The sequence below is a fragment of the Anarhichas minor genome, unplaced genomic scaffold (genome assembly GCF_050575085.1).
Source record: "Anarhichas minor isolate MPS153535 unplaced genomic scaffold, ASM5057508v1 ptg000011l, whole genome shotgun sequence".
Classification (NCBI taxonomy): Eukaryota; Metazoa; Chordata; class Actinopteri; order Perciformes; family Anarhichadidae; genus Anarhichas; species Anarhichas minor.
The window spans coordinates 12,497,088-12,515,792 of record NW_027466457.1 but is presented as its reverse complement, the minus strand read 5'-3'; the positions used below and the strand labels follow the sequence as shown (position 1 = coordinate 12,515,792).

At 42.0% G+C, this 18,705-nt stretch overlaps 2 protein-coding genes across 3 annotated transcripts; both read left to right on the top strand.

Annotated features, from left to right (window-relative positions):
* The first annotated feature begins 889 nt into the window (after positions 1-889).
* cat (catalase) lies at positions 890-10,589 on the top strand. Of its 2 annotated transcripts, none has more exons than XM_076089471.1 (13): positions 890-1,049; positions 1,797-1,968; positions 2,461-2,571; positions 2,814-2,944; positions 3,198-3,302; positions 3,464-3,589; positions 3,689-3,880; positions 4,247-4,399; positions 4,684-4,822; positions 4,990-5,120; positions 6,392-6,499; positions 7,531-7,614; positions 9,319-10,589. In XM_076089471.1, exons 1-13 carry the CDS (start codon positions 984-986, stop codon positions 9,382-9,384), a joined length of 1,584 nt encoding a protein of 527 aa, XP_075945586.1. In that variant the 5' UTR covers positions 890-983; the 3' UTR covers positions 9,385-10,589. The 2 variants fall into 2 exon arrangements, with proteins under 2 accessions (XP_075945586.1, XP_075945585.1); XM_076089470.1 differs by having other exon boundaries at positions 7,531-7,629.
* A 3,992-nt stretch (positions 10,590-14,581) lies between these two features.
* On the top strand, positions 14,582-17,545 carry LOC142947710 (interferon-induced transmembrane protein 3-like). The gene is made up of 2 exons (XM_076089474.1): positions 14,582-16,382; positions 16,947-17,545. The coding sequence occupies exons 1-2, from the start codon at positions 15,981-15,983 to the stop codon at positions 17,142-17,144; spliced, it is 600 nt and encodes a 199-aa protein (XP_075945589.1). The 5' UTR covers positions 14,582-15,980; the 3' UTR covers positions 17,145-17,545.
* The last annotated feature ends 1,160 nt before the right edge of the window (positions 17,546-18,705 follow it).

Below are 18,705 nucleotides of genomic sequence, written 5' to 3'. Positions count from 1 at the left end.
CGTTTGACTACATGTTTATCTTGTTGGATAGCACGGCAGTAGAGAAAATGTAGGTCTTTGTACTGTATATCTTATGATAAGAGGACTGTAAAGTGAGCTACGGTGTATAACGGAAGTAAGATTAAAACGGATAGATCTGCATAAATCCTGCTAGATATATCTTTGATCCACCACCCACATACCGGGCACTGGATGTGCGGGTCTTTCTTATCGCTCGTACATTAGAAGTAAGTCATACAATAGATGTAGAGCGTAGGAATGGCATATAGGAACTCCAGGGACCTCAAAGACTCAATTCTTTCTATGTGTCAACTGGTTTGTGCTAGTTTAATTGAAAAAAACAAAACACATGTTTGTGAATATGCACCAGTAAAGCACCATGGTGGAAGCACATGTTTTACTGAAGTAAATGTAGTGATAATAAACCACTAATAATATAGAATAATGCAGTAGCTGATCTACATTTCATCATCTAAATCTGCAAAGGAACTAGTAATTAAAGCTATCAAATAAAAGTAGTGGAGTAAAGAGTACACTATTTGCCCATGAGATGTAGTGACTTAGAACTATAGCACAAATAACTGATAAGGTACAAGTACCTTAAAAGTGTACGTTATTTGATTGCATGTATTTAGTTAGACACCACCATTATTGCTAAAGCACAATGTCAGCTAATATGACCAAGGCCTTAAGGTGGGTACGACTTTATTACCTGAACTTGAAATCAGTCCAATTAAATACTTTTGCACATTGAAACTTTATAGTGAAACTCAATAACTTGGTTCTTTCTCCTCACATTGCATCAGCAGAGCCGAAAGTAGGGTCAGGTTCCTCCTTTCAGCCAATCAGAAAGCAGGGGTGCAAGAGGGGGCGGAGCCACATTGAGCAAAGTCGAGGAAGAATTTTGTCAAACATCAAGATATTTCTACAGCATCTACCCAACAGTGAGTGGTGTAAACGTGCTCTGACGCTGACCTGTCGAGATGGCTGACAACAGGGACAAAGCGACCGATCAAATGAAGACGTGGAAGGAGAACAGGGCGCTCCAGGTCCGTGTATACACACTGCATTTAATCAAATGTTGCTTGCTGCCTGACTTGGGATAAATGGGTGAGAGGTCGTTTGAGGTAAACAAACCAACGTTAGCAGCCAAAACCTCAAGCTAGCTTGTCGGGTGAGCTAGCGTTCAAGTCTCCTTAGTTTGGTGCTGCCAGCTGTTTGTGTTGAGGTTGTTTATAATCGTTGTTTTAGCAAAGGGCTCTCTAGAAAACGCTCGTTTGCTAACCTTATATGCTAAACTAGCCCGTATAAAGAATTCAAATAACGTAAAGCAGCGTGAACTGTAATAAAAACGCATAAAAGTCATTTTTTAAGGAGGGCAATTCAGTCTAGATATTAAGTAACTAGGTCATTGTCTAAAGGCATGTTTGTGGTGGAACTTTACCCCTGTGAGTTATATAACCAGAGCAAATAGCTGCTATCACCTTAAGTAACCCGAGTTGTAGTCCACGTCCCCACAACCACTTTACATTAGATTCGATGTTGTACTTGTCTCAGTGTGTGTATATATATATATATCTCGCTATCATTTTTTAAATTTTTTTAAATTAGGCTGTTTTAGCAGCTGTGCAAGTTTTCAGTCTGCATGTTTTAACTGTGAGCAGAGTGCATCTTGGGAAATAATGCAAACAAATGCACTAGGTATGAAGGAATTTCTTCACAGTTGGCCTACGATACGTATCTTGCATATGGTAATGTGTTGTTGTTGTTTTAAAAGCAAATTCTATTTGCAACAGAGGCCAGACACATTGACCACAGGGGCCGGCCATCCCGTTGGAGATAAGCTGAACGTGCAGACTGCGGGACCGAGGGGCCCTCTGCTTGTCCAAGATGTGGTCTTCACAGATGAGATGGCCCACTTTGACCGGGAACGAATCCCAGAGAGGGTGGTGCATGCCAAAGGGGGCGGTGGGTGTTGCATAAGTCTCTTCTGTGTCACCTGTGTGTTGGCTATACAAGAAGTGTTGTCTCCCAATTGTTACTCTTTGCAAAAGGATATTGTTGCCTTTGTCACCTCCTCCTCTTTCAGTACATAGTGAATCAGGGTCAAAGTTCTGTGGCGCTAGTAGAGCTGGATTATTATTGGAATATAAAACCTTATTTCTGACGTAACAAAAGAAAATGTGTGACATGTTACATTGTGTATAAAAACACTGCAGCTGTCCAAGAAAAGTCAAGAGAACTAACTGACAAAAAACGGAAAACTAAATAAATAACGGTCATTCTTGTCTGTGGATTAGCTCCAGGCAAATGCTAATCTTTGCAAGCCTTTGGGCAGATACTGAGCATAATCAGTTTGGAGGGAGCATTCTTTCCAGTGCATGGCGACATAACACTCCACTAATCTGAGTCAACTGCGATATTACATGTTTAAGATGATTGATTCTCTCCATGATGCAGGAGCGTTTGGCTACTTTGAAGTGACTCATGACGTCACTCGCTACTGCAAGGCCAAGGTCTTTGAACATGTCGGCAAGACCACGCCCATCGCTGTCCGCTTCTCCACCGTGGGTAAGAATAACCGTGTTGTGTGTTCATGTCTGATTCAGTCCTTACTGAAATGCACTTTTGTTGGAAAAATGAATAGTTGCCAATTATTTTTCTTTTGGTCGACTCATTGCGTAATCGACTAATAATGTCGTCTTCTACTTTTGAAATGAGAACTATTGGCTCTGACAATGTCTGTGAATTCTGAACTTATCTTGTTCCTTTTTATCAATCGAATGTTCTCTCTTATTTTAATTTTATTTCAGCTGGCGAAACCGGATCAGCAGACACGGTGCGAGACCCCCGAGGCTTTGCAGTCAAGTTTTACTCTGAGGAGGGCAACTGGGACCTGACTGGCAACAACACCCCCATTTTCTTCATCAGGGACGCCATACTGGTGAGTGAGTGGAGGATGGTGTGTGAGCCGTAACTTAAGCCTGGAACTGAACTCTCAAACACCCAAGTAACTACAGGAGCCCGTTGTAGAACTAGTTTCATCAGTCATGAAAAAGTTTAATGCAAAAACACACATGTAAACCAAACCTCTATGTCATACTGAGGCACAAGAAATGATCAAATACACATTTCACAACACTTTTGTTAACATGGATCAAGTGTGAAATGTAACTTGCCCACTTTTCCCTCTGCAGTTCCCGTCCTTCATCCACTCCCAGAAGCGCAATCCCCAAACCCACATGAAAGACCCTGACATGGTGTGGGACTTCTGGAGCCTAAGGCCTGAGAGTCTGCATCAGGTAGCTGATTCTGGTTGAGTGTACAGAGGACTGTTTCAGAAAATGAAGATTGATGGATGCATAATTCCCCTGGTTGTATTTACACCTGCACTAACCTGTTTATGGTTTACACCAACAGAAAACTATGCAGGACTTGTCATTACCTTGTGTCTTCTGTGCAGGTGTCTTTCTTGTTCAGCGATCGAGGTTTGCCTGATGGCTTCCGTCACATGAACGGCTACGGCTCTCACACCTTCAAACTGGTCAACGATGATGGCGAGCGCTTCTACTGCAAGTTCCACTTCAAGGTCTGTTTGAGCCCAGGCTTAACTCAGATTCAACTTCATGGATCCGCATCCTGGGACTTTGGCATTGCTTGTGTGACAGTATGTCATGTTTGTTTTTAGACGGATCAAGGAATAAAGAATCTGTCAGTAGAGGAGGCCGACCGCATGGCATCCACCAACCCAGATTATGCCATTGGAGACCTGTTCAACTCCATTGCCAATGGAAACTACCCATCCTGGACATTCTTCATCCAGGTCATGAGCTTCGAGCAGGCTGAGAAGTTCCAGTTCAACCCCTTCGACGTCACAAAGGTACCACATGCCTCCACAGCAGAGCAAACTGGGGATGCAGTCACATTACAAGATGTTGTAGGATACCTAAAAGACTCTGTTGACATTATCACAGATGTGTTTGTAGGTTGACATCATTGTTAGCAGTTCTTAATAAAACCTGCATCCGGTCAACTGAAGAAAAGTCCACTCAGGAAATCTTTCTGTTAAAGTGAGTCAAGTGACTCAGAAGGAGAACTAACTGTTCCAGCTGTGACCACTTACAGGCTTTGAGTGTCGTACGGTTTAGCTCCATGTTCAATGAGTTTATTCCCTGGGCGTGTTGTTTTCCCCACCCAGCAGTGGGCTACAGTGATTTTTCAGGTAATTTGAGTTTTTCTCATTCAGGTTTGGTCACACAAAGAATACCCGTTGATCCCTGTGGGAAAGATGGTGCTCAACAGGAACCCAGTCAACTACTTTGCGGAGGTGGAGCAGCTGGCCTTTGACCCCAGCAACATGCCACCGGGCATTGAGCCCAGCCCCGACAAGATGCTGCAGGTAACCCCACAAAAAGTCTGTTAATTAAAGCTGCCATTGGTATACCTAAATCTGTTTGTATATGTAGTGGCCAGAGAATGTCTGCATGTCTATGGTGTCCTGTTAAAGGCCATGTTCAGGCTTCCCAAGTCTTAATAGTTTTATTCCCTTCCAGCAGACCTAAAGCTGGACTAAATGCTCGTTAATACATTTCTCAAAGCGTGCTCGGTGTCGACTCTGTCTTTGACAGTATAGAGACCTACAGTGTAACCGTGCTATGTCTTGTGTGTCGTGTCTTTGTCCAGGGTCGCCTCTTCTCCTACCCAGACACACATCGACACCGGCTTGGAGCCAACTACCTGCAGATCCCCGTAAACTGCCCCTTCAGGACCCGCGTGACCAACTACCAGCGCGACGGTCCGATGTGCATGTTTGACAACCAAGGTAAGCCGTAGTCCGCCGTGTACGTTTCTCTGTGCAAACGGTAACAAGGACGGCGATAAATGCTTAACTCTTTTAGGCAGGAGATGTGGCTCCATCATTTCCATCACTGATTTTTTTATTTTTTTGTCCGAGCCGACTCAACCGTGTGTCGTCTGTTTGGCCTCTAGGTGGAGCTCCAAACTACTTTCCCAACAGCTTCAGTGCCCCGGAGACCCAGCCTCGGTTTGTGGAGTCCAAGTTCCAGGTGTCTCCAGATGTGGCACGTTGCAACAGTGCAGATGACGATAATTTTACACAGGTAAAGATAGCGTCACATATTTATAGGCATGTTTAGCTGTGTGCCTCCAAGAGTTAAATAAGTGTTTTTGATTTGTGTATTACATACAATATATTCATTCACACCCTTTGTAAAGTGTACTTTCCAAAGCAAACGCTTGATTCCAAACTATATGAACTCTTCTAAATGATAATCAGACGGTATTCACATCACAAATTTACACACAAGCACCAATTAAATAGAACAGTCTGCCAACTGCCCATTGTTTTTACTAAGTATACAACACTTAACAAGAGCCTTTGGAATTGTCATTTGTAGCATACTTTGAATATAAATGCAATTTGTTTATTCTCAATACGCATGTACAAAATGATCAGACACACTTTCTTTAACCGACTTGCTGTATTGTACTGTAAACAAAATACAATATGTTGCATGAACAGTTCTCTTAACTCTCTCTCCAAAACTGGCCTCCATTGTTATGCAAACCTGTCACTATTTTAACATTGTGACCGTTATTCTTTTTGTAATTCATGTGAAAGTAATTGTTACTGTTGCGTTTATGATTGTTAGAGGATTGATGAATATATTATTACAGTTGTAATACTTACTTTCAATGTTATTTAAAAAGCTGCACTGATGAATATTCTTATGTCAACAGTGGATCATATGACCCACATACGTGCCAAACCTACTGAGAACTATCACCCAACTCTGCAGCTCCTCTCAGCTTCGCACAGACATTCAGCCTCTTTCAACTCATTTCCAGCATTCACCTCAACTGTTTTGGGTTCCTCTTTCTGCTCTCATCAGCGCTTCTTTCTGCGAAAAAAAGAGCTTTTGTAAACCCACTGTACACTTCCTGTCCAATACCAAACAGCAGACAGACAAAGCTGGTGAACATAGTGGAGCGTTTAGCGGCTAATGAGCAGAACTAAAAGAGAGTGAATCAGAAACACGGCTCCAAATAATGTTGCTCCTGTTTAGCTCAATGTGTAAATAAGCTCGTCGTTCATAACTGCTCTATATGGTGATTATATCATAGACGTATAATTCATATCAATTGATAATCAATTACTTATCACCCACAATTAAAATACAATCATGCAAAGGACATCATTTAATGTCCCACCAAGTGGGATTCCTGCTGCTACTTGGCATATTGGCGGGGTGCTCAATGTTCTTTTTAAACTGCAATTTCTTTAAGAAATTCATTTATGAATCTCATTTTGAGTTAATCGACTTTGACCAGGTTGTCAACTCTTTGTTTCTTCTTCTGTGCTTTATTGCAGGTTCGCACCTTCTTCACGCAGGTCCTGAATGAAGACGAGCGCCAGAGACTTTGCCAGAACATGGCAGGGGCCCTGAAGGGAGCCCAGCTCTTCATCCAGAAACGCATGGCGAGTCCACATCACCTCCTATTGTATCCACAAACTCTTTGTCACATTACTGTCTCACATATTCAGATGAGCTTCATGTTGAAACCACAGGAGGTTGCACCAGTGTGCACAGGAAACATTTGGTTACGTGGTTTTAAGGCTTTTTTCAAAGTTTCAAAGAGCTTTAAAAACATTAAAACTTTAAAGGACTTAAAACAAACTTTAAAAGAGCATGTATACAAATGTAGAGATAATCCTGATGTACAAAATAAACACTTTGAAAAGCAGCAGAACATGATCGGCCAATACGCCATTTAGTGAGTTGTTTGTTTTTGGTAGTGGAGTAACACAATTTTTATTTAGTCTCTTTTGGGTTGGAGAAAGTTTTGGGACATTCATACAGTTATTAATCGCGTCAATGCACTGAATCAGTTTTTCAACAGGATGGGTGTTGTCAGGGGAAAGTGATGTTTAACATTTGAGTATCAACTGCATAATTATGATCGAGAAATAAACAAAATACATTCTTGATGCATACGGGACCACAGAAGCACAGTAACCAAACCCAGTCTGGATTTATTGGGCTAGTATTTGTTGTGTTCGTCCCCCATAGTATCATACATAGAACTACCAGAGATGTTTTGAATATCATTTACAGAGTTTATTATCTTCCATGCCTCCCCCACCAGCAACACAACCCCCATGAGGCTTTGTGCGGATGTGGGACCTAAAGATACATATTTTCAATAGTTTAAACTCACTTTACAACAAGACTTAGAAATAAAACGCTATTCTGCTTTGCCTGGACACTGTCAATCCGATCACACCCACCAACGGTCATCACATTTGGTCCACCAAAATACACGACATCCCCTTTTTCCAAAAGAACCCTGCCCAGTTCAAACCAAAAGAAGAAGAAACGGATACAGACTTCTCACGAGAAGTAACCAAATGAACCGTAACTTTGGTAGATTTGAGTTCACTCATGATAAGAAGCTGAAACTGTGTTTTCAGGGCCTTTTTAACATCTGATTGTCTGGCTCTTCATGCAGGTTGAGAACTTGAAGGCTGTCCACCCGGACTATGGAAACCAGGTTCAGACGCTTCTCAACGAGTACAATGGGGAGGCCAAGAAGGTAAACCCATTTCCTGTAAGGTGAAATCCAGTGTGAGTCATAGAACTTGCTCCAGACATTCATGGCCCACAGATGACCAATCCTAATGACTTAAGTGCCATCATGACTCATGCCCTGTCCACACTACTCCGTTTCTCCTTGGATGCAGATTTGTCAAATAGAAACGATCTCTGTCCACACGGGAGTTTCAGCATCATTCTCGAGTTGATCTGTGTCCACACGGCAGCCGTCGAAGGCGGACAGCACGTGACCATTAACTACACTGGGCATGCGCGTGACGGTGTAAACAGGAAGTGAATTGCTTGCTTAGTTAAAAAAAAAAAGAAAATACTCGCTCTGTCTCTCTCTCTCCAAATTTACTTTAACATCAACACTTACACATAAACGTTTACTAGATTATGGGTCCATCAATGTGGTCTCTCACTCGTTTCCTCCGTGTTGTTGATGTCTGTTCTCACTAGTAGCTCTGAACGTCATGTCCGCCTAGCTAGCTTCTAAGTTAATTTTAACATTACCGCCAATGGAGAAATGCTAACCGCGATTAGCATTTAATACAACACAAATGTTATACTAAACACGCGAATAGAATATATCTACGTACATATTTTCATGCTCCATAAATACATACTTACAGACTAAGGTCTCTCAAGGCTACCAAACGGAAGAAGTAAAACATTAGAGCAGCATGTCTTCTCATTAGAATCTAAAAACAACGAGCTGCTCCATAGGGCTGATGCCGGTCACGCCGCTCGCTAATCACTCCAATAACAGCTGCTTCCTCCACAGAAATGCAGACTTTTACTGCATAGCTGCTGCTAGCTGTTGTGCTAGCAGCAACATCATGTAGCTGTTGTGCTAGCAGCAACATCATGTAGCTGTTGTGCTAGCAGCAACGCTTGCAATTAGTTATCCATGTTGAAATGAATCGCTGGTAGCCCAGTTTGTTTTCTTCCGGGTACGGGTCACGTGATAGTTAGTGTGACGAATAAGGGACGGAGACGTCATGGTTGCCAAGAACCAATCCAGTAGCGAACACGGGTGTGGGCGTAATTTTTTCTAAGCACATCCGTATCCGACCGTCCACACGCAAACGCAACCCCGGAGTTCTCAAACACCTCCAACCTCGGCGGAGTTTTCAGATTCCTCCGTTTAGGGTGCTCCAAAACTCCGGCGTAGTGTGGCCGCTCAGTGTAAACGTAGCAAATACGGAGTAAAAACGGAGTAGTGTGGACAGGGCCTTAGACATTTCTGATTTTGGGGTAATTGTCCCTTTTTCGTCTAGCACCACAAGCAGGTCAAAATTCAAATGTGTCGAGTACTTCAATTTATTACCAAATAGTTTCAAAACAAATGACTTTACCATCAGCCTCGGCTCTACTTTGTGTGTAGTTCTAAGCTGCAGATACAGGTTTGAAATACATTCCAGATATGTACCATGAAAGAAGTAGTGTTATTTTCACATGGACCGACTGAACCCTTTAAACACTGAGCGTAAACACTGGGTAAGTGTGACCTCGGTGTGTTTTTAAATGAGGCCATTTAAAATGGATAAGATGTGACTGCATTGATCACCGGAGGAAATTCACCTAAATTTCTTGTCATTTATTTCGTAATGTCACCAGTTTATTGTGGACTATGCTGTTTATACTCTGCACACTTAAGCCATTTTTTTCCTACCTCTTCCTTCTACTTTGTCTTCCTCAGAACACAGCTGTGCATGTTTACAGCCGTCCGGGAGTCTCGGCCATCGCCGCGTCCTCCAAGATGTGAGGACTTCAATTTCCGCCTCTTCCATTTATCTTCTAGCAAATGCACTTTTGTGATTACCAACTGCTACTACCAGTGACAAGATTGGGATTAACTTTCAAACTACCGTCGGTGCCGAGACTGGAATACTAACCTTGTCGTGTCAGGGTTGGGTTGGTTCAGTCAATTCAGTCAATCCAAGCAATTGATTTTCTCTAAAATTCTCAAAGCTAGCAATACTCTATGATGAGATTAATGAATCTCTCTATCATGGCGTCTAATTCTTTTAGTGCTCGACTTTTAGCATTTATTAGCATTTTTGTTTGTCTGCATTAAATCAATTAACCCCAACTGCTGTTGAGTACTATGACAAGTGATAATTGTTTCGTTTAATTACTCAGGTTTTGTGTGTACTACTATGTTATGATGATCCAACTCTTTTCTTTGGCTTAAGTTTAACTTAAAGAAAACAAATCCAGCTATTCAAAATGTCTTCAGTCTTGGATCACATTTATAAAATACCTTGATTTGTTATGCAGGATTGGCTCGTGGCTGTGCTAATGGCAGGGCTTTTGTTCACTATGGGCAATGATCACTGTGTTTTATTTGTATGAGTAGAACTGGCAATGGGAAACCCTCGTCAGTCTTACTGTTGTTTTCTTGTGGGCATCAGCATATTGTTAAAAAGTAAGGTTCAAGATGAGGACTTATTTCCGTTACAGCTAAAACAATAGTGCCTTTTTTAAAAATGACCAAATACAGATCATTTTGCCCTTAAACTAGAAGAATCACTTATGATTTGCTGACAGTTTTTATTTGTTAGTTTTTCACATTTCTTCACATGTAGGAAGAGACTGAGTCAATAGTAACCTAATGATCAAAGATGTGAATCTACATTGACTAATGAGTTCTGATCCAAAATGGTAAAGTGTTTAACGGCATATTACAAAATGTGACACAGTTTGTAGAGGAGCCTCAGAGTTTCAGTTTAAAGATATCATGTCGGTCACTTTCAGACTACAAAGATCCACAACAGCAAACAATCAAAGGTAGCACCGTCCAATGGGAATTGTCTGTCACATGCTTTGTTGTGTATTTGTAAACTCTCAAATGATCATCTCAATGTAACATTTCTGTTTTCATTAATGTTCAAGTGAACCTTTTTCGGATGAGATGTGTGTTCAGTGCCTGTATTAATGAACTTGTAATCAAAGCGTATCAGCAGCTTCCCTTTGTCTCCATTTCTTTCTGTCTTAGCAGGTTTGCATCTTCATGGATCTTTTGACACAGTATGTGATCAAAATGGCAGCAAGACCGATTTAATCTGACAGTGGATTTCTTGTCTGTTTGGTGCGTCACCCAGTAGAGTGGTAAACCACTGGACATGTACGTGCGTGTGGGCTTTTAAATCTACCTCCCAGCAGTTACCTAGTACGCAAGTACAGTGCCTTGCATAAGTATTCACCCCCCTTGGACGTTTTCCCCTTTTGTTGCTTTTATACATGAAATCATGGTCAGTATAATTTGGCTTTTTTGTCAAGAATTTGAAAAAAAAAAAGCTTTCATGTCAAAGTGAAAACAGATTTTTACAAACTAATGTTAATTAATTAAAAATGTATAGTGTAAAATAAGTGTTTGCATAAGTATTCACCCCTTTTAAAGTGACTGACCTAATTCAACAGAAGTCCAGCTAGTTGATGCCAGCAGTGTCACAAGTAGTGAAATGGAGATCACCTGAGTGCAGTTGATGTGTGTCAAGTGAATTTAGTATAAAAACACCTGTCTGGGAGGTCCAGTCTCTGGTTCATCAGTATTCCTGCTACAATTGCAACATGAAGACAAAATAACACTCCAAGCAACTCAGAGAAAAGATCATTGAAAAGCACAAGTCAGGAGATGGCTACAAAAATACTTCCAACTCACTGGACATCCCACAGAGTTCAGTTCAGTCCATCATTAAGAAATAGAAGGAGTATGGCACTTGTTTAAATCTCCTGGAGCTGGCCGTCCTCACAAACTGAGTGACCGGGCAAGAAGAGGACTGATGAGGGAGGCCACCAAGACACCTAGGACCACTCTGAGTATTCAAGACTGCTACCAACAGTCTGGATGAGTACACAGAGGGGGTAATGTCATACATCAGCTTCTGTGAGGACAGCTGTGTTCCATCAAGCACCAGGGTGAGTTACAACAACGACAAACCCTGGTTTACAGCAGAACTCAGAAAGCTAACGCTGCAGAAAGATCAGGCTTTTAGGAGTGGGGACAAGGACTTGTATAAAGAGTCAAAATACAGGTTTAGCAAGGCGGTGAGAGATGCTAAACGACTGTACTCTGAGAAACTGCAATACCAGCTCTCAGCAAATGACTCTGCTTCTGTCTGGAGAGGTCTCAGGCCGATCACCAATTACAAGCCTAAAACCCCCCACTCCATGAACGACCTCTGCCTGGCAGACGAGCTGAACGAGTTCTACTGTCGCTTTGACAGACAATGGGACAGTCCTGCCTCCATCCCCCACAGCTCCACCAACCAGCCCCAGACCACCAGGTCCCCCTCCCCCAGCCCAGCAGGGGCCCATGCCTCTGTACCACCTATCACAGTGTCCCCCCCACCCCCCTCCCCAGTAACGACCCTCTCTATTCAGCTGTCTCCGGTGTTCACAGACATCTTCAACACCTCCCTGGAGACGTGCCACGTACCAGCCTGCTTCAAGGTCTCCACCATCATCCCCGTCCCCAAAAAACCTAGGATCACAGGACTTAACGACTACAGGCCCGTCGCCCTGACCTCTGTGGTCATGAAGTCTTTTGAACGCCTAGTCCTGTCCCACCTAAAAACCCTCACTGGCCCACTCCTGGACCCCCTGCAGTTCGCTTACAGAGCCAACAGGTCTGTAGACGACGCAGTCAACTTGGCCCTTCATTTCATCCTCCAGCATCTGGACTCCAGGAACCTACGCCAGGATCCTGTTTGTGGACTTCAGCTCTGGCTTCAACACCATCATCCCATCTTTGCTGCACGACAAGCTCTCTCAGCTGCACGTGCCCGACTCCACCTGCAAGTGGATCACAGACTTCCTGTCTGACAGGAAGCAGCACGTCAAGCTGGGAAAGCACGTCTCAGCCTCCAGGACCATCAGCACCGGTTCCCCCCAAGGCTCCGTTCTTTCCCCTCTGCTCTTCTCCCTGTACACCAACAGCTGCACCTCCAGTCACCAGTCCGTCAAGCTCCTGAAGTTCGCGGATGACACCACCCTCATTGGACTCATCTCTGGTGGGGATGAGTCCGCTTACAGGTGGGAGATTGACCATCTGGTGACCTGGTGCGGGTTGAACAACTTAGAGCTCAACGCTCTAAAGACAGTGGAGATGGTTGTGGATTTCCGGAAGAATGCAGCCCCACCAGCCCCTATCACTCTGTGTGACTCCCCCGTCTACGTGGTGGAGTCCTTCCGCTTCCTGGGCTCCATCATATCCCAGGACCTCAAGTGGGAGCTTAACATCAGCTTCATCACAAAGAAGGCTCAGCAGAGGATGTACTTCCTGAGGCAGCTGAAGAAATTGAACCTGCCAAAGACAATGTTGGTGCATTTCTACACAGCCATCATTGAATCTATCCTCTGCTCCTCCATCACAGTCTGGTACGCTGCAGCCACAGCCAAGGACAAGGGCAGACTGCAGCGCATCATTCGCTCTGCCGAGAGGGTGATTGGCTGCAATCTGCCGTCCCTCCAGCACTTGTTCACTTTAAGAACCCTGAAGCGAGCAAGAAGGATCGTAGCCGACCCCTCTCACCCTGGACAAAAACTGTTCGTGCCCCTTCCATCTGGCAGGAGGCTGAGGTCCATCAGGACCAAGACCTCACGACACATGAACAGTTTCTTCCCGTCGGCAGTCGGGCCCGTTAACAGAGCCCGGGACCCCCACTGACTGTCATCCCCAGGACAAATTCCTACCGGTCACTCCCCTGCACATCCCTTCTATTACACTTAACACTTTTACACTACACTTACATCTCACTTGTTTATAGTCCTGTTATCTGTTCGTTTGTGCACTTTACTTTATTTTATTTTATATTTCACTTTATTTTATATTTTACTTTATTTTATATTTTCTGTCAATTTCATTTGTTTCTACCTTGCACTGTTGATTGCTGTCGATTGTTAAATGTTATGCACCTCCCGTCATGTCAAATTCCTTGTATGTTCAACATACCATGGCAATAAACGGTTCTGATTCTGATTCTGATTCTGAAGGAATTAAAAGCTTTAGTGACTCAGATGGGAGAGACTGTACATACAGCAACTGTTTCCCGGGTTCTTCACCAGTCGAAGCTGTATGGGAGAGTGGCAAAGAGAAAGCCACTGTAGAAAGAATCCGCCCAAAGGCATGTGGGAGACTCCAAGGTCAATTGGAAGAAGGTTCTTTGGTCTGATGAGACAAAAATTGAGCTTTTTGGCCATCAGACTAGACGCTATGTTTGGTGAACACCAAACACTGCACATCACCACAAATGCACCATCTCCACCGTGAAGCACGGTGGTGGCACCATCATGCTCTGGGGATGCTTCTCAGCAGCAGGCCCTGGAAGGCTTGTAAAGGTAGAGGGGAACATGAATGCAGAAAAATATCGCCAAATCCTGGAGGATAATCTGACTCAGTCTGCAAGAGAACTACGACTTGGGAGAAGATTTATTCTCCAGCAAGACAACGACCCCCCAAGCATACAGCAAAAGCTCCACAGAATGGTTCAAAGACCACAAGGTGAATGTTCTGGAGTGGCCAAGTCAAAGCCCAGACCTCAATTCAATCCAGAATCTGTGGCTGGACTTGAAAAGAGCTGTTCACGCCCGATACCTGAGCAATCTGACAGAGCTTGAGCTGAATTGAAGAAGAATGGAGAAAAATCTTAGTGTCCAGATGTGCCAGCCTGAGTGAGACACATCCACACACACACACACACACACACTCAGTGCTGTAATTGCAGCCAAAGGTGCATTTACTAAATACTGAGCTGAAGGGGATGAATACGTATATGCAATCTTTACTTTACCTTATATATTTTTAAATAATTGACATTATTTTGTAAAAATCTGTTTTCACTTTGATATTAAAGAGGTTTTTTTTGCAAATTCTTGTCAAAAAAAGCCAAATTATATTGACCATGATTTCATGGATAAAAGCAACAAAAGGATGAAACATCCAAGGGGGGTGAATACTTATGCAAGGCGCTGTAAGTATCAGCTGCTGGACTACTGTTTTAGGCTCTTTGGATCCAGGTGTGTCCCACTCCACATAATCACTCCACATAAAAGGCGTTGTCCCAAATCAATACTACATACAAACTCTAAAAAGTAGCTATTGGTAATATACTGTTTTAGCAGTTGGTATACATATCAGCACATTTTACCATTTTATACTCAATGTGTGACGTTGTGACAAAAGGTTTTTACCTCAGATGGGATGCTTATTTTGTGTTTTTTTTATTTCCTTTGTGCATTGCATTGTGATAGATTCGTGTTAGTCAACAGCACATTTAATAATTGACCGAATCAGTATGTATGATGTAGCCTGTAACTTTTCCAGTGAGCCTGTGCACAGGAAGCATTTGGTTATGTGGTTTTAAAGGCTTTTTTCAAAGTTTCAAAGAGCTTTAAAAACATTAAAACTTGAAAGGACTTAAAACAAACTTTAAAAGATCAAATATAAGAGCATGTATATAAATGTAGAGATAATCCTGATGTACAAAATAAACACATTGGAAGGCAGCATAACATGATAGGGTTTTAAGCCTGCTTCTAAAGGCTGAGTCGGGGTAATATTTTTCCACGTGTGTGATGCATTGTAAGTGACTGAATCGTCACTGCTTTTGATCTCACTCTCACGTCCTCTGCAAAAAGTGCTGTGAGCTAAATGTTCAGCAGCATGCCAACATGCCCACAACGTTGGTGATGAATTCTAAAAGCACTATGCGACATAGTATGTCACAAAAAATGTCCTTGTATAGTATGTCAGACAAATGTTCTAAACATGTGATGGATCAGTATGCCAAAAAAATGTCACAGTATAGTATACATCAAAAGTCATTATTGTATGTCATAAAAAGGAACAAAAATGTCACAGTATAGTGTAATAATATAGTCCGTCGAAACAAATCATTAAAAGTCAAAGTATAGAATGTCATAAAAAAGACAATAGCATGGGGAAAAATAGTCATAAAAAGTCTTAAATGTTATAACCTACTAATAATCATAGTATAGTATCCTTTTCAAAAAAGTTATAAAATGTTGTCTGCAGTCAGGTTTGAATGCCAGAATTTGTTTGAGATTTCCTGTCTGTGATGCCTCAACTCAATCAAAAGGATTGTTTAATGGACAAAATGTTGTTGTTTTTTAAAATTAATATGCAAACTCTTCAGGGATTTTTTTTAAGGCTTGTATTGTATGTTCTTTTTCATATCCACAGCCAACCCTTGTGTGTTACGTTTCATTGGAAATTTGGTGAAAAAAAGAAGCCGATAGTTACATTGACAGTTGAGTTCTTGCGCAACTTCAGAAAGGAGTTGAGTTCTTGCCCACCTTCCTGCAACCCACACTCCAAACTGCAGTTGAGCTGACAGCATGAATCCTGTGAGTTACCCGACTGAGAATGTTCCATTGCAGGGGAGCAATGATGGGTACCCTGCACAGCCGGGACACCCTGGACACCCTGGATACCCTGCACAGCCGGGACACCCTGGACACCCTGGATACCCTGGATACCCTGCACAGCCGGGACACCCTGGACACCCTGGACACCCTGGATACCCTGCACAGCCGGGACACCCTGGACACCCTGGGTACCCTGGATACCCTGTACAGCCTGGATACCCTGTACAGCCTGGAGGACCTACAGTGGTTCAGTACACCACTGTGAACATCGCCTCGGAGGCCCCCAGGGACCATGTCATCTGGTCAATCTTCAACTTTTTCCACTTGAATCCCTTCTGCCTCGGACTGGCGGCTCTCATCTTCTCTATCAAGGTGACTTTCATTCATGGGGAATCTTCTACTATTGCCTATCAAAGAATATTTAAAAAAAAATTATTTTTTCAATTTCAAGCAGCACTTTTTTTAAACAAAGGAGAGATAGGGTTCGTGGAAAATAAACGTTTCACCATATTTTTGCAGACAAAACACAGCCCTCACTTAGACCATGACAAGAATCATGCAGAGCACGGGCAGTTAGGAGACAATGTTCATCTCTAAGATTATAGAAATCACTAGGCTTGAAGATGAAAGTTTAAATATTGAAACAAAAAATTACAAATAAGGAAAAATAAAAACATGGAAAATGAAATGAAAGAGCAAAGACAACTTTAAATTTGTTCCAAACTTTGCTGGACATTCTTAAATATGAAGAATCAGAACAGTTATGTAAGGAAAACTATATATGGGAAATGGGAGAAAGCAATCTCATTTCCAAAGTAGAAGTACAGCAAACCTCATCAGACTGAGCTTAGGGTCAGTGTTGGCGGTTTACGGCCCCTTGAGGTCGAGCATTACTATGAATCCACTTCTAAAATCAATGTGCTTTGGTCCTTCCAGGCCAGAGACCGGAAGATGGCTGGAGACATGTCTGGTGCCCGACACTACGGCTCCACTGCCCGCTGCCTCAACATCTGGGCCACAGTCGTGGTTTGCCTCATCGTCCTTATTTGCATCATTGTTGGCATCGTCATAGCCGTACAAGCGAATCGCAGTTACAGTTATTATGGGAGAGATAATTACTACTACCATGGCTAAATTTCAAATGGTGTTCAGAGTTGCCTGCTGCTGTGGTGACTCTTAGTGACTCTTGTGGTTCTGTGCTTTACACTTAACGGTACAATTTGTAACCTGTTGTACCTTTTTTACTTATATCCTCAAGCAAAACAGATACTTTTTTCCATTTGTGTTACAAAAGCCTTAAACTCAGCCATGTTTGTAGTAGTATCTGTACTACACATTTATGCCGGACTGTTATTAGATTGTGACTTCCTGTCTGTAAGGCATTTGTTTTAGCAATGGTTCTGAAAAAAGAATTTAACTTTTTTTTAATTTAACTTTTTAATTTAACTTTTTAATCTGTCAATAAAGACGTCTGTTTAATAACTTTGAAATGTGCTTGTGAGATTTTTAAGGTAAATAAACAGATTGTGGACATACTGGCATGATTTTCATAACTTCCACAAATGATGGTGTTTTGACATTTTCACTGGTGCTGATTTCAAGCCAAAGAACTCCACCCAAAAAGGAAACAGGGGGAGGGGGGGGGGGGGGATATCTCCTTACACACAGAGAAGAGAATTCATATAAACATGGTACGTGTGTGTGTGTGTGTGTTGAGGGGAAATACAGAAAAGTGATCCACAATAAGCTCTCCAGTCTAACAGCACTGCTGGTGAAACATGAGGGACTCCTTTCAGTGTCATATACCAAATCACTAACATGAAACAACATGTGTACGTTCGGCTGAATTCCTTCCTTGCACTTGGTTCTGGATCATTCTTCTTTCTCTGGAAGTAGCAAAGAAGACGCACATGCAGCAGATCAATCCTCGTTTATACTTTGAGTTCTTGTTTGTTTATTACTATTAGGATACGAGATTTAGTGCAGTTTAAAAAAAAAGTCATTTAAATTACTTGACACCAGCATGCTTTGTGCTGCACTAAAGATGTAATACAAGTCAAATTCAGCTGCAACACATCTGTATATATTAAAATAAAAATCACATCTGTTTTCCTGAGGTGTTACTACAAACTGGAAACTACTGGAGACACATGATGAGTAAAAAGTGGTCACTCGTACTTTCTAAACACTGAGTTGTGAAATTTCCTCTTTTGATTTAATTTGACTGACTTTGTTTCGTTATGACAAAACCATATCCCTGGGAAAACTATTTTAATCAATTAAAAGACAAAGAAACTACAACCACCTGTGTTTTTTACTAGAGCAACTTTGTTAGCCAAGCCGCCGATTTCTTAAAAGTATGACCTGCCAATTCTATATATTTCTGTAACTTTAATTGACCGATTTCATTTAATTTTAGATTTTATAGAAAATTAAAATTCAATTGTTTGTTGAAGATAAAACACTGACTATTACACATTTGACATTTTCACCAAAAACTGCACCAAATTACAGGGTTACATTTAAACTGACAGAATAATGGTGCTAGAACTGTGAAAAATAATATTAATAATAGTGTAATATAATAATAATACATATGTTATTAGGGCAGAGCTTTTTTTTAATTTGTATCATCTATTTTAACTAAACTCTTTATTTCTGCAGGAAAGAATCTAAATACAAGACGAGAGGTTTG

Excerpts from the sequence above, each read along its gene's own strand:
- cat (XM_076089470.1), top strand. The coding sequence starts at position 984 with ATGGCTGACAACAGGGACAAAGCGACCGATCAAATGAAGACGTGGAAG. Across the intron at positions 3,303-3,463 it reads GGCCTGAGAGTCTGCATCAG|GTGTCTTTCTTGTTCAGCGA; the intron begins GTAGCTGATTCT and ends TCTTCTGTGCAG. Across the intron at positions 3,881-4,246 it reads ACCCCTTCGACGTCACAAAG|GTTTGGTCACACAAAGAATA; the intron begins GTACCACATGCC and ends TTTCTCATTCAG.
- LOC142947710 (XM_076089474.1), top strand. The coding sequence starts at position 15,981 with ATGAATCCTGTGAGTTACCCGACTGAGAATGTTCCATTGCAGGGGAGC. Across the intron at positions 16,383-16,946 it reads CTCTCATCTTCTCTATCAAG|GCCAGAGACCGGAAGATGGC; the intron begins GTGACTTTCATT and ends TGGTCCTTCCAG.